Below are 16,054 nucleotides of genomic sequence, written 5' to 3'. Positions count from 1 at the left end.
AAGAAGATGTTTGTTAAAGCTAAAGATAAAGATAAAGCCAGGAACAAAAAATTGCTTTTATGTATCTGCAGTTGATCTCTGATGAATCCCCAGTCAAGATTACTATAATGTCTTTCTCTTCTAAAATCTTTGACATGTGCTCAGTCCTACTGTCATGTGTTCATTTTTTTTTTTTTTTTTTTTTTTTGCTGTTGCATCATTCTTTATTATTATTTATTAAATTCTAACTTAAAATTAGCCTCTTATGAATTTTCACAAATTACTTTACTGCGTTTATTTCTTTTTCTGACAAAAATGGCAACAACAAAATGCCATTTATTTACTGTATCTATGTAGACATTGTAAAATTTCCTGAAAATATAGTGGAATTTAATCATTTTTCATATCTCTAACACACACTTATTTTATCCTTCCTCAGTCACCATCTCTTAGTTATAATGAAGGAAACTGAATTGAATTGAATGTTGTATATTACATTTTCAACACAATGTATCTCTCACTACAGATTTGCAACTGTCTTGGTTAAAACACCACATGGAAAATAGATCCTTAATCACATGAGAACAAACCAGCATGAGGAGATGAACAAATAAAACATGTAGTTTCTCTTTGATAACATGCTTCTCTCTCACAGCAGAGGAATTTCAGAATGAGAGTTTTCAAGATTATGTTGCTCTCTAGTGGAAAGTTACTGAAACCCAGCCTCAAATCTAATTGCAGTCAGTGTTTTAATAAAAGCACTATAAAACATGATTTGTGGCATAAACTGTGTACAGTGTGTGTCGCCATCAGTCCTCCTATGTGTGCAATGTGTGAAGCATTCATTTGATTTAACATTTAAAAACATTCTGTAGAAACAGACACTGTTCTTGGATCTCTGGATGCACATATGTGATTTTTTTTTTAAAAAGCACAGAAAACATATGCAGGCATTAACTCTTCTACGCACTCACATAATGATACTGCTAATGATTTTTTTTTTTCCGCTGAGCAACCACCAGTTCTGTCAGTCCTGGGTGGGAGGCATCTGCATGAATAAGCATAAGCTTTATGCAGCATTTAGAAGCATCAACTCTCTCCAGATGATTGTCAGTAGAGAGAAGCGTTCTCTGAGACAGTGTTTGATTCTGTTGACTCCTCAGTAAGTAGAGTTCAGCATCCTCGTCTCATCTTCAAGCTGACAAAGGAACAGACAGTCAAAGTGAATTACTGACCTAATTGGTGTCCACATATGCAGGGAATTTGCTTTTAGAGTTTGTGGTATATTGGTAGCTCATACACAAGAGCAAAAAAAGAAAAACTTAGTGTTTGCAAGTTGAAACCACAAAATAATAATGAGAAATTATTATTAGTGAGATTTTGAAATATAGTAAAAGAGAGAAGGAAGAATCACTAGAAATGTCAGTGCATTTGAGATATTTATATTTTATGGGCTCTATATTACCAGAAAAACCACACAAATTATGGAGTTACATTTTTGTCACTCACCATTGTTTGTCATTTTCCAGATGAAGATTTGTGATGCAGTGATGCAGCACGCCAGGAGGACCAGTACTACAACAACTCTAATAATGACTGGACCAGCAGGGAAGCCTGAAGGAGAAGCAGAAACCAAAACAACAGAGCATTCAGTTTGGGCTCATTTAGATTGTTGGAACATCACAAGTCATGTTGTGTGGTTCTGAATGTGTTTTCATGGGTAACAGCTCAGTGCTGACAAATTTCAGTCCTGCTGAGGAGGTAGTAATTTTCCAGACAGAGCTGGCGATGTTCTTAATCATTATTGGTCCAACAAATGTGTTGTCACACATGAATACTGTATGAACAAACTTATTACAAGATACACTGCTACCATTCTACTACTTCTAGTACAATCATCATTTCTCAAAACTGGAAAAAAAAATGAAAAAAATAATTTGGACAAAGAGTTGCAGGACCTCTTTGTTTCAAATGTACAGAGGCACAGAAAGGCCATAGAGAGAAAAAATATATATACTAAGGCCACATTTTAACTCATAGAGTGATTGAAATGCTATTGTGTGCACACAAGATACAACTCGTTCCCATGTTTTTGTTACTTCATGTGCACGAGATAAGTGTTTATACAGAGAGCCAACACAACATACCAGCCGTTCACCCTGAAGCATGAAGTGCAGTGCACCTGCTTCAGCTATCAGATGTTTTTTTGACATACTTTGCTATTAGTTACAAATACCAACAGAGTTGTGCAACCAAACAACATGACCTCCTTGGTGGAGGTAAAAATCAGGTGTGCATTTCCTACATCACTTCTGATTCCAGTCTTACCCGAGTTGGATCTAATCACTGCTTTGTCCAGTGTGGTGACGATGTCTTTCTTTGCACCAGAGAGCTGAAACACACATTCGTACTTCCTCCAGTCTTCAAGTGGGACTGATGAAATGTCCAGGTCAACACTCATCTGGAAGGATCCATCGTTGTTAGGGAAGATCTCTCCATATTCCACTTCCTCAAAAAGTTCCTCTCCATCTTTTCTCCAGAACAGTGAGGCTCTGTGAGGGTAGAAACCTGTAGCGTGGCAGCTGACTGGAGAGGAGGGAGTCTTCTGGAGGAGAGACACTGAAGGAAGGTCTGCAGAGAGAGAGAGTGAGAGAGAGTTTGTGTGCCCAGTGTAAATCAGAGAAAGTAGAGAAAAAAGTCATTTTCTTTATACAGTGGCCAAAATATGGATTTCAAATGAAAATTTCTCCAAATTTCTAGTATTTGTTCCCCTTCCAAGAAAAAAGCTTGCTCAAACTTTCATTGTTAAGTTGTTCATGTGGCAGAACTGGCAGGCCAGTCTGATCTCACCAACTGCTGTATGAATACCACAACAATTTCTTGTAATTTCCCCTGTTTTCACTACACATTTTAAAGGACGACATTCTACTACTTCTATTACAATCATCATTTCTCAAAACTGGAAAAAAAAAATGATAAAAAATAATTTGGACAAAGAGTTGCAGGACCTCTTTGTTTCAAATGTACAGAGCCACAGAAAGGCCATAGAGAGAAAAAATATATATACTAAGGCCACATTTTAACTCATAGAGTGATTGAAATGCTATTGTGTGCACACAAGATACAACTCGTTCCCATGTTTTTGTTACTTCATGTGCACGAGATAAGTGTTTATACAGAGAGCCAACACAACAGACCAGCCGTTCACCCCGAAGCATGAAGTGCAGTGCACCTGCTTCAACTATCAGATGTTTTTTTGACATACTTTGCTATTAGTTAAAAATACCAACAGAGTTGTGTAACCAAACAACATGACCTCCTTGGTGGAGGTAAAAATCACGTGTGCATTTCCCACATCACTTCTGATTCCAGTCTTACCCAAGTTGGTTCTGATCACTGCTTTGTCCAGTTTGGTGACGATGTTGTGGTAAACACCAGCGAGCTGAAACACACATTCGTACCTCCTCCAGTCTTCAGGTGGGACTGATGAAATGTCCAGGTCACCACACATCTGGAAGGATCCATCGTTGTTAAGGAAGATCTCTCCATATTCCACTTCCTCATGAAGCTCCTCTCCATCTTTTCTCCAGAACAGTGAGGCTCTGTCAGGGTAGAAACCGGTAGCATGGCAGCTGACCGGAGAGGTTGGAGTCTTCTGGAGGAGAGACACTGAGGGAAGGTCTGCAGAGAGAGAGAGTGAGAGAGAGTTTGTGTGCCCAGTGTAAATCAGAGAAAGTAGAGAAAAAAGTCATTTTCTTTATACAGTGGCCAAAATATGGATTTCAAATGAAAATTTCTCCAAATTTCTAGTATTTGTTCCCCTTCCAAGAAAAAAGCTTGCTCAAACTTTCATTAAGTTGTTCATGTGGCAGAACTGGCAGGCCAGTCTGATCTCACCAACTGCTGTATGAATACCACAACAATTTCTTGTCATTTCCCCTGTTTTCACTACACATTTTAAAGGGCAACTCCACCTGCATTCCTTTCTGGGTTCTTCAAATGGAAACGCCCACTCAGCCAGAACGCTGATGCCTCCCTCTCACCCACAACACACACACACACGCAGTTCACTGACAGTGTCTTCTTAACATACTCGCTCACTGTATGAGTGTGTGAGATCTTTCTAAATGCACTGGACCGATGTAGCAGCCAATAATATAATTACTCATGTTAATGTAATAACTGCCAATAACCATTTTTAATCATTTTTCCATTATTAATGTAATAAAAGTCCATAATGTAATAACATTTCTAAACCAATAACATAACTTTTCACACATAATGTAATAAGTTATTAAATTATTGGCTGGTTATTACATTATTAGCTGGATTTAAAAAAAATCATAAAAAATATAATAACTGGAGCTGATAATGTCATAATATACTTATATCACTTTATTTAAGTTTTATTTATTGGCTATAAAGTGTCATACTTCCATTACACTTACCCTTACAGTTGCCTCTTTCAAATAGCTGCTCAAAAACGTGACCACACAAACACACACACAAACACACACATACATACACACACACACAGAAACACACACACACACACACACACACACTTTCTCTAGGAATTGTGACCATATATTTGTTTGTGTCATGTTAACCTGCCTGGTGCCACTTTCCAGTTTTTGAGTAAAACTGAATCAAAACACATCGCTTTCATACAAACCTGAATGTCTCCTAAAACCCATAGTAAACTGCATGGTTTTTGCCCAAAAATGCTTTGGAAATATGTTTTTGGATCAGACAACACTCCACCAGGAGACAGAAGACACTGACCTGAGAGAGAGTGATGTTGCTTCATATTCATTGTAATGTTACTGTACATTGGAGACAGGATAGACTATACATGAATCTATCTTGGATCATGTGATTCTACCTGTTCTCAGCAGAGAGCTCCTCCCATAGTTCACATACTTCTTCAGCCAGTCAGGACAAATCTGGGTGAGGTAATGATGATGCTTTGCTATTGCAGCTCTGTCATTGTCCCACTTGTGTTTGGTGATGACAGCTTGTAGTTTTGGAGCAATCCATGTCTGTGTCTTCAGGTCAAATAATATGAAGTCTTCACCATCATAACCATACTGATCAAAACCATTAACCTCTCCAGTCTCATCATCCCATTCACAGCCATACATCCTCTGGAGAGTGTGAACACCTGGGAGAGAGACAAAGACAGAGACTGTAGTAAACCAGAATGAGACTGCTGGCAGAAACAGTGTGAAAGAATCTGAAATGTTTGGCATACACAAACACTCATATACATATACACAATATATATATGTATATGTATATGTATATGTATGTGTGTGTATATATATATATATATATATATATATATATATATATATATATATATATATATATATATATATATATATATATATATATATATATATGCATATTTTACTATCCTGATCCTGTCAGGAATTGAGCTAAAATGAGATGGCTTAGACTAATACTAAGTGTCACAAAATGATCGCTCATTATGGGACTTTTGTCATTACATCGTACAAAAAAAAAAAAAAAAAATCGTACAATTATGATAATTATCATTCATCTGGAAACACTGGTTGTTTCAGGGTGTTTTTCAGTGAGAATCAGAATCAGAGACAGGTTTATTGCCAAGTAGGTTAGCGGTTCATGAACCCTCCATCAATGCTGTGTTCTTGATAACAGGATAAACAAATATACAATGTATTATTTTGTTTTTATACTGTCGTCACAGTGTGAATTAAAAAAATGGAAATGTTGCTAAAATTACTGAAAGCAGTAAAAACAAAATGATGCATTGTCTATTTGTTTATCTTGTTATCAAACAAACTGAACACAGCTTTGGATGTACACGGGTCATTTCGCGTGTTATCAAAGGTGCACGGACTGTTTGCACATACGAGGAATTTGCCTTGGTGATACGGTGCATAACAATCAAAATATACAAAGTAAGAGAAAATACAAGCACCACAAAAATGTCAAGTAGTGAAAATGACATGAAAAAAACCAAATAAAAACCTCCAAAACTGCACTTTGTTCATTCAGTTAGTCATGATGGCTCCACTGATAGCTGCTCACTAAACCATGTGTTTATTGCACAGTTGAAAAAAAACAAAAAAACAGTAAATATACCTCCACTTTGGTTAAATCGCTGCATCCAACTTATAATGTTGTCTTTGGAGAAGTTTTGACTTGCCAGACACTCTGCAGTATATATAGAGTCTAGATGGTTTGGATCATGTTCTATTAAATTTTTCATCCAGTCCTGTTTGGGTTCTGCTTTCTGGATGTTGCTGTCGCAGTAGACCACTTCAACTTCATCAACCATCATAACACCCACAAACTCTGGGAAGTTTGGAACTCCAGAAGATCCAGTGAAGAGAAACTTTAGGGAGTGTGTCACTGTAGGAAAAAGAGGTTTTCAGTTTTTATTAATTACATGTTTTACATCCTTTTGTATCCTTTTCTAACCACCATATGCCAAAAAGGAATATATTATAGCAATTTCGTAGTAATCAGGTATTTTTAGAGATCTGTTTTATCAGATATTCACTCAGATTTTACCCTCAAATGATGTGTCTGTTGTGGGTAGTATGCAAGCAAAGTATGAGTTTTATGTTATGTGCATTGTAAGGTTCATGTTGCTTACTGTTTTATTGTTTTATTTTGATTAAAACAGAAAGGGGAGGCTCAGTATTTAGTCGGTGATGTCACTCCTGTTACATAGCCTACACGTAGGTCTGCCTCAGTCATAAATACACTGCCTTAAAGGACATGTTCATCATTTTTCAAGTCTGCCTTAAAACAAGTCAGCTGCATAAATGAACATTAAAATAGATTTATAGATTTTTCTTACCATAATCATTCCTTCTGTTCATACTGACCTTCATAATGCACTTACAATGTAAGTGATGGGGGCTAAAATCCACAGTCCACCTTCTGTGCAAAAATGTATTTAAAAGTTTATCTGAAGTTGATATGAAGCTTCAGCGTCCAAAGGAGTCAAATCAAGTAGATATCTTTCAACGTTAGAGTCTTTTTAGTGCCAAAGTTCCTCTTTTTGTTACTGTAATTCCACCACAGCTCAACAGGGAAACACTGTCAGAGGAAACACAAAGAGTGAATTTGATGCTAAAAAGACTGTAAATGTGGCAGATATCCACTTGATATGACTAACTCAGACTGCTGAAGCTTTTTGCACCCGATAACTGTGTGGACGCACTGTGGTTTTTCGGCCTCCATCACTTACACTGAAAGCACATTTAAAGGGGATCTTTCAATAGCCAGTATGAACAGGAGGAATGATTACGATGAGGAAAACCTCATTCAGTGTTTATATGGGCACCTGACTGTTGTTTTAAGATGGACCTGAAAAATTGTGAATCTGTCCTTTAACAGCTGGACAGTCGCTGTGGTGTTTTTAACTCAGGTTGTGTCTCTACCCATACAGCGGTTTAACATTTCCTGTGGCAGAAATATAGTGTTCACGGCAGATTACAGGAAATGAAACCTCTTTTGACAAACACCTTAGAATATGATTCAAATATGTGAATGTGAAGAGAAAAATTGAGTTAGAACTCAAATGAGCTGCTGACTGTGTGCCACAGACCCTCAGAGTAATTAAAAACAGTAAATGTAAGGCGTATACAGCTTTTGGGTGAGTGAAGAGTAATATCTGAAATTCTGTGTAGATGCTGTGACTTTGGTGACAATCTCACAGACTACATGGAAATTCAATAATTCTCTGGTTAGAAGTAACAGCATTAAAATGAAGTCAGGTGTATGGCCTATAGTTAATTTTGTGATACATGAGATTAATCATTTACTGTTTCTGTGTGAGAAATAAGTAGAACTAATGTTACAGAAAAGGGTATAAAGGAAAGAATTAAAGTGTGATCTTACTTGGAGAGGCGACGTGACAGAAGAGGAGCAATAAAAATAGCATCTTCATCTTGTTCCAATAAAAAAGTGTTTCCGGACCACCCTTTGAGATGATTCAGTCCAGCCCGTGGGTAGAGACCGTCAGACAGAGTGAAGCTTTTCCTCACATCCTTTAAGTGTCTGGATTAACAAACAGTCAAATGTTCAGTAATAGAAAGTAACTTGTTCAGACTTCTGTAAAATACTCTGCTTTAGTTTCAGTTCAAGTCAGACTTTGGACGGAATTATTTTTAAAAATGATGACACATCACTTCGTGCTCTCTGCTGTGCTTTCATTATTACGATTATTCTCTCGTTTTTATTTATTTTTTAGGATAAATGAGAGCTGCAAGTTTACTCTAAGGGGAAGTAAGGTCTAGTCCTCAACTAAAAGTCTTGAGGAGCAAAAATAACCTTCTGAGTTGTCCATTAAAATAGTCCTTGATTTGAGATAATCTGCTTTTGAAGTTATGATTAATTATTCCTTATAACATAACAACTACATCAGCTAGTGGTGCTAATAGCTCCCACTAGAACCTGTGTGGGATTGGAATTAGATAGTTGTTGTGAAGCCATTTCATTCATCCAAATTGTTTTTACTTTGTTGCAATTGTTAGACTTTGAAGATGGCCTTGTGAGTTTTGAGAATAGCAACGCTCAGGTTTAACATTGTTTAACCAGGTTTAATTATATAAATCATATGGTGATGTGTTGTAAGACTATTTCATTTATATAAATTGTTTGTCCTTTTTTTAACCATGAAGATGGCCTAGCAGCCAGCAACCTACTAACATTTTTAGGCTACATAATGTTTTTATGAATATAATTTAAAATATGATTGCCATTCTTCTAATAATCACTTCCTGTCCTCATCCACCCAATTATATACTGTTCTTAATGCATTCCAGGTTTCATAACACCCCCGATCTAAGTAATCTAAACTAATGCAGGTGACTATACAATAAATACAATATAAATTTAGGTTAAAATGATATTAACAAAGTGATCATTTTAACCCAAACCATGATCTTTCCCTAAACCTAACCAAGTGGGTTTTGTGCCTAAACCTAACCAGACCTTAACCATAGTGTTGTTACATCGTAAAATGATAATAAATGGCTAGACTTTGACAGGACACTATAGTATAACTGATACTTGAACTCACACCATCTGACAGCACTCTTCATTTGCAATAATTTGGATTTTATTTCATTGGTGCAACAACTATCATTAAGAAAACTTAATGATAGTTAAAAAAGTTTTTCTTTAATTGGAGTCATGTATAATTTTGATGATTAGATGTTTAAGTATTAATAATAATTTAATAATAGCATAGGCTATGAGTTCTTTACTTGGTGAAAATTGTATTTTGAAAAGTCAGTAATATGAAAATCCAGGTGAAAATTGCAGCAGCAAACTGCACTTAAAGCGTTATTCTTTTTACTTTCTTTTTTGTGAAGCAGCTGTTTTTGTTGCAAGCAGACTACTTCCCGTCAACTTTGGTGAACAGTGTCTTTGTTCTCAGGCGCCCACTGCAGTGAACACTGAGAACAGTTCCCATACACCAAAATGACCTGAAATCAAAGTATTACTTTACTTACATATTTACTTATTACTCTCTTTGCTATTAATTAGAACATCAGAAATACATTCCCTTCCTAAACCAATGCAGCATCATTGTTTGTAATGTAGGTATAGTATTACAGTAGGGATGTGCAGGGAGCCCAGTATTTGTATTTGTATCTGTATTTGTTGAGGCAGCAAAATTATTTTTATTTGAATAATAGTGGAAAGAGGCTTAAAAATCCTATTTTTGTTTTTATTACACTTTTAATTTTAGAATGATAAGTGTTCATGAATAAACTACCTTACATGGGTGTGTCCTTGTATTCGGCAAAGCACAAATAGTGGGTTTTCTATGAATATTTGTTTCATACAAATATTTTTAAAAAATTTGTTTTTGGGAGGAAAAAAAAAACATGTCAAATGTTGATGTAACCGACCTGCAAACTGGTTGCAGGTCGGTTACATCGTTATCTCAGTCTCTCCCCTCTGCTCCACTGTTACATCTATCAGGGGTAAGTCCCAAGCAACTCTCCATAACCTGTTGTTCCCCTTCTCCTCTCCACAAAGTTAGGTTGTAAAAATAGGCAATAAATGAAAAGTGCAAAGCAAGAATCACCTTTGAAGTTCTACTACATGTTACATGGTGTACTGTCTCTGTGATGTTGGTGTATAAATAGGTAGAGGTCTGTCTGCAATGAGTTGATGAGTAAAGTTTTAGCTCAGTAGTCAGCGCAGTCGTCTATGATCTGGGAGACTCCAGTTCAAGACCTGGTGTGGGGACCTCCTTCGTAAGGTAGTTTATTCATGAACACTTATTGTAACACTTTAATTTTCTAAAATTAAAAGCGTGATAAATACAAAAACAGGATTTTAAAGCCTCTTTCCACTTTTATTCTAATACAAATACAAATAATTTTGCTGCCTCAACAAATACCAATACAAATACAAATTTACAAATATTTACAAATACAAAAAAATATGTAATGTTGACAGTCATATCAAAATATATATAATATTATTGGGGGGCAGCATTGGTCGTTTGGACATACATTGCGGTCTCAACAGTGTGCGGTGGTCTTCTTATTTAACCTGAAATGAGAAATTGCCCGCCATTTGTCCAGAACAGGTCAACATTGACTGGTCAGTTCTGCTTTTCCTAAAGTAAACACAAAATCTACTTAAGCCTGACTTCATGAAGTAATGAAAAACTCAAAAGTTGCTAAGTCAGACTTTATTACATTATAAGAAGTTACAGGAAGCCTACTACAAAAATAACTTTCCAGTCCCAGGGATGATAATGCATTGTAATACAATGTTTTTACAGAATACTGTAGTTCATGATTTTATTTTCCACAACAAATCTAAGTTTTAAATACGTTTCAACAAAATATAATGTAGGTATTATGCAGCTGTTATTAATACTGACAGCACCTTTCCCCACTGATAATTTTAACCTGCTGCACATATTTATTTATCTAATGTGCACTAATGGTAGTCAAGGCAGAGACAAAAGAAAAATACGTTTTATTTTATGTTTTTCTGTCTTTTGATTTTCATCTCCAAATCAGTCTCACAGTGTTCCAATGTAATGTAATTACCAAGCAAATGAAAGAAAAAAGTCATGTGCAAAAAGCTCTTCAGCTATCAGAGTTTAATTTGTTCTTCTTCAGTGGAAACAAGAAGGAATAAGATGTTTGTTGGTGATAAAGATAAAGCCAGGAATGACAAAAAAAATGCTTTTACGTATCTGAGGTTGATCGCTGCAAAGCTCCCAGTCAGTCAAGGATTTTTTTTTACAACCAGCCACTCCTCTCTGACATCAAGATTACTGTTATGTCTTTCTCTTCAAAAATATTTTCCTACTGCTCAGTCCTACTGTCATGTGTTCATTTTATTTTATTTATTTATCTATTTATTGTTGTTGCATTATTCTTTATTATTATTATTTATTATCCTGAAGCAAATATAAAGCTTCAGTCGTTTTTCTACGTATAGTCTTTTTAGTGCCAAATAGTCGCACCGCAGCTCAACAGGGAAACACAAAGAAGGAATTTGATGCTAAAAGGACTGTAAATGAAGCCTTACATAAGCTTCAGATAAACTTTTAAATGCATTTTTGCACAAAATGATTGTTGTGTACACACTGTGGATTTTGGCCTCCATTGTTTACAGTGAAAGCACATTTAAAGGGGATCTTTTGGTAGCAAGTATGAACAGGAAGAATGATTACAGTGAGGAAATCATATCTCACGGTTCCCTTTAAGAGCTGGACAGTTGCTTTTTTTTTTTAATTGAAGTTTCGTCTCCCCCCATACAGTGTTGTGACATTTCCTGTTGCTGATATACACTGTTCACCACAGATTACAGGAAATGAAACCTCTTTTGACAAACACTTTATAATATGCTTCACTTATGTGAATGTAAAGAGAAAAAATTAGGAAAGAACTCAAATGAGCTGCTGAATGTGCAAGTAAATGTAATTCAAGGCGTATACAGCTTTTGGGTGAACGGAGAGTAAAATCTGAAATTCTGTGTAGATGCTGTGACTTTGAAGACAATCTCACAGGATGCATGGTAATTTGGTAATTCTCTGGTTTACAGTAACAGCATTAAAATGAAGTCAGGTGTATGGTCTATAGTTCATTTTGTGATACGTGAGATTAATCATTTACTGTTTCTGTGTGAGAATGTCAGCATTTTGATTTGTGCAGTCTTAAAGTTGAGAAGAAGGTAGAACTAATGTTACAGAAAGGGATATAAAGAAAAGAATTAAAGTGTGATCTCACTTGGAGACGAAGTGACAGAAGTGGAGCAATAAAAATAACGTCTCCATCTTGTTCCAATAAAAAAGTCGAGCTGACCGAAACAGATGAACCTCGTGCGGCAGGTGCTCAGCAGTGAATGAACCAAAGACAGAACCTGTATGAAAGAAATACTGAAGCATGTGACCTGCCCAGTTTTTGTGTCTGATGGGTTGATAGTTAAAAGCTATTTTCTCACAGAGCATTATCCATAATGTTTCCCCTTTTAATTTAACACAAATAAATTGTATTTTTATTTTATTTTTTATAAAAATGTACCCATCTCAGGGCAGGCTACTCGACTGACTACACTGCCATACACTGGAACTATATGTAACTATGAACAGAATGTACCAAACCTGTGTTTCCTGATTCCTTAAGAGACTGATGGCTATTTATTGCCCCAATAATTGTGTATATAATTATGTAAAGCACATTGAATTGCCTTTGTGAAATATGCTCTCTAAAAACATGCAGCTCAGACTCTTTCTTTAAGGGGTGGTGTACTGTCAATTACCATGTTCACTAAACTGGACTGCTGCTCACAGATTATCTAACCAACTACCTTTATCAACTTTTCTCCATCCATACTTCTCCTATTTAACTGTGATGAACTACATAGGCCTTCAGCGAAAGGTGTGCTATCCCAACCCTTGGTCTAGTTGTTTACCTTCCTCCTAAACACAAAATTTTCAAAAAAAACAACCAAAAGAATATTTATCAGTTTTAAATATATACAGTTTATATTTCTTTTTGATAATATTTTGTTACATATGTGAATATACTATATTTGTATTACATTTATATTCTACATATACACAGCAATACACATGTAAACATTGTTATATTGTTATATTGTAATTCTATGTATTAAATAATCTATTTTTATTTATTATAGTATATTTCATTGCAGTATATTACTGTATATTGTACTATTATATCTATCACAATCCCACTTTGCTCAGGAATATTAAAATATGTTAAAAAATAGTTCAAATCAGTTGCACATACATTACAATGATGCACATAAAAAATAAAGAAAAACATTTATATACACTGGCCTTTGGGCCAGTATATAATTTTGTAAATTCAATTTATTATTATAGTATTTCTACTTACTTTACTATTCTCTACTGTATCTGAATATATCTTTCTAATTTTGATTATACAGAGAATCTGGCGTTTGGACCAATTATGGCAGAAAAGGAAAACAATACGTATATATAAAATATTCTGTCTGTCAACTCGCTTTTCTACAACAAACAAGTTTTCTGGTTCAGAGATTTCAATGTTATGTAGCTCTCTAGTTGAACTTTACCAAAACACACATCTGATTTTTTATTTCTCACTGTCCCTCTTGCTCACACACACTCTATCAAATAAGTCATGACGCATATTAAACTTTCAACACAATGCATTTTCTGTCTCACTACACACTGTAGCTGTCTCTGCCAGACGTCATGGAGAACAGATCCTTGATCACATGAGAGCAAACTTGCTTGAACAGACAGAAAAAGATGAAATTCTGCAGGTGGATATTTAGCCAAGTAAATGTGACAAACACACTGGAAACAAATGCAAATTGTATATTTCCCTGCTTCCTACAGACTGTCTCCATGGTTGTTTTGTAGGTTTGACAAGTTTTTGTCACTGCAGCTTCAGAGTCAAGAAAGTCAGAGTCTGAAGAGTTTACACAATGACATGTTGACTCTCATGGCTGCTGTCCAGAGTCCTGGTCCTGGAGCTGTCCAAGGTACTCAGCATCAACATGCTGGAGGGTCAGAGCTCCACTGAGGGGGACTGATGACCAACAGTTAGCTGGAAGTCATTAGCTTTACCTCTCTTTATGAAGGCTGTGTGTTCCTGGGCAGAAGTGTTTCACCTCATTCAGCAACTTCAGTACTCGATGTTTGATCTCTAAGAGAAAATGCTCTCTCTTTGATTTTGTTGACTTCTCATTCAGTGGAGTTCAGAATCCTCTTCTAATCTTCACTGTTCCCCTGTCAAGACAAATAGTTAATAAACATCAACAACAAAACCTTGGCCCAAAACTGTGTCCACATTATGCAGAACATTTGCTTTTAAAGTGAACAGGAAATGATTTGTTCATCTACAAGGTGAAAAAGATCAATTAAAATATTTCAAGATATAATACTTACTGTTAACAAGCTGAAACCCTGAAATATAGATGAGATAACAATGTTACAAAATGATTAATATTTCAGAAAAAACCTTCTTTGCACTTTATTATCATTTGAAATGTCAAACAAATGGATTCACTTACTGAAAGTACCACACAAAATATGCAGCTACTCTTCATGTTAGACTATCACATGTATTCCTTTTAAATTCATTAGTGGAGTAAAACATTAATGTCTCTCACCCTGACAGTTTCTGCTCCAGATGAAAAATGCAGCGATGCCGACAGCAGGCAGGAGCAACAGTCCTGCAACACCTCCAATGACGGCGACAGCAGGGAAGTCTGAGGAAGAAACTGGAACCAGAACAGAACATTCCCAGTTTGGGTTCATTCAGGCAGAGTTAGCAGTATTGTCAATCAATATTACTTAAGCAAATGTGTTATAAATAATAAAAATCAAATACACTTTCAGTAAAGAGGTGCACATCAGTGTTTTGTTTTAAATGGGTACAGTTGTTCACTGGCAGAAATCCGTTCATGAGAAAAGTGAATATTTTATTTTCGATGATCCAAAAAATTCACAAGGAAATAACTTTCTACACCTCAAAGTTCAGAACAAAAAAGCAAAAATTTAAAGTAGTTTATAAGGCAAGGCAAGGCAAATTTATTTATATAGAACCTTATCCTGCACAAAGCAACCAAGTTATGTACCATGGACTCAGTAGCTCCATCTCTAGATGTGAAAAGCCATCAAACTTTGCAGGACCTCTCGGAGTAGATGTCAGCACCTGTCATCTAAATTTGGTTGCAGTTGCACAATGTGTTAATGCTGATTATGTCAACTAACAACTTGGAAAGCTTCACAGATAGTGAAGCTGTAAACTAATAGTACTAAATATAAGAAACTTTTTTGAAGGGGGTTCCCCTTTGCCTTGGTGCAACCATGAACTGTAAACATCCCCAGGTCAAGTCTGATATGCAACTTCAAATTGGTGGATCATTTATCCTCACTAAAAGATTTGTCTTGAACCACAGGTTCCTGGAAAAACTTGGCATAACTTAAACAGAAACGGAAGCCTCAAACCAAGAGGTAGTGATTTATAAATAGCCACATGGTGGCACTATATACAACAAAATCTGACTCATGGGTCTATGATCTAACACTCCATCAACTTTCATAGAAAACTGTTTTGCACTTCTTGAGATATCCTGCTAGGTAACAGACAAACAAAATAAACAAGACATAGGCAGAGGTAGCAGGTCTTACCCCAGTTGGTTCTGATCACTGCTTTGTTCAGTTCGGTGACGATGTCGTCCTTCACACCTGAGAGCTGAAACACACATTCGTACCTCCTCCAGTCTTCAGGTGGGACTGATGAAAGTTTCAGCTCAATGCTCATCTGGAAGGATCCGTCATGGTTGGAGAGGATCTCTCCGTGTTCAACATCCTCATAAAGCTCCTCACCATCTTTCCTCCAGAACATCATGGCTCTGTCAGGGTAGAATCCTGTAGCGTGGCAGCTGACTGGAGAGGAGGGAGTCTTCTGGAGGAGAGACACTGAGGGAAACTCTGGAGAGAGGCAGACAGAAACAGATGGGTTTAAACTGTGACACATAATAATTGAGTTGTGTGTCTATATATTGTTTT

At 36.1% G+C, this 16,054-nt stretch overlaps 2 protein-coding genes across 5 annotated transcripts in view; both read right to left on the bottom strand.

Moving 5' to 3' along the window:
• LOC121913619 (major histocompatibility complex class I-related gene protein-like) overlaps positions 1-16,054 on the bottom strand; it is a 30,742-nt gene that overhangs the window by 12,032 nt on the left and 2,656 nt on the right. For 2 of the 4 annotated variants that reach the window (XM_042436353.1, XM_042436351.1), the window contains exon 4: positions 15,674-15,976. In XM_042436353.1, the coding sequence (XP_042292287.1) occupies positions 15,674-15,976 (303 nt within the window). Of the gene's footprint in view, positions 1-13,181; positions 14,267-14,425; positions 14,444-14,649; positions 14,761-15,673; positions 15,977-16,054 lie in introns of those variants that run through there. The other 2 variants (XM_042436352.1, XM_042436350.1) reach the window with 2 other exon arrangements.
• LOC121913640 (major histocompatibility complex class I-related gene protein-like) lies at positions 758-7,988 on the bottom strand. Its single transcript, XM_042436375.1, has 6 exons — positions 7,882-7,988; positions 6,112-6,381; positions 4,865-5,143; positions 2,308-2,610; positions 1,489-1,593; positions 758-1,177 (listed from the first exon to the last, which is right to left on the bottom strand). Exons 1-6 carry the CDS (start codon positions 7,928-7,930, stop codon positions 1,173-1,175), a joined length of 1,011 nt encoding a protein of 336 aa, XP_042292309.1. The 5' UTR covers positions 7,931-7,988; the 3' UTR covers positions 758-1,172.

The sequence above is a fragment of the Thunnus maccoyii genome, chromosome 15 (assembly GCF_910596095.1).
Source record: "Thunnus maccoyii chromosome 15, fThuMac1.1, whole genome shotgun sequence".
NCBI lineage: Eukaryota > Metazoa > Chordata > Actinopteri > Scombriformes > Scombridae > Thunnus > Thunnus maccoyii.
The sequence above is the reverse complement of the archived record's forward strand: the minus strand, read 5'-3'. Positions and strand labels throughout refer to the sequence as shown.

What these genes read in the sequence shown, in the direction of transcription:
- LOC121913640 (XM_042436375.1), bottom strand. Translation starts at nt 7,930, where the DNA reads ATGAAGATGCTATTTTTATTGCTCCTCTTCTGTCACGTCGCCTCTCCA. An exon ending in GCGATTTAACCAAAGTGGAG is followed by an intron (nt 5,144 to 6,111) that starts GTATATTTACTG and finishes TCTCTCTCCCAG; the next exon opens with GTGTTCACACTCTCCAGAGG. An exon ending in GAGCTCTCTGCTGAGAACAG is followed by an intron (nt 2,611 to 4,864) that starts GTAGAATCACAT and finishes CTCTCTCTGCAG; the next exon opens with ACCTTCCTTCAGTGTCTCTC.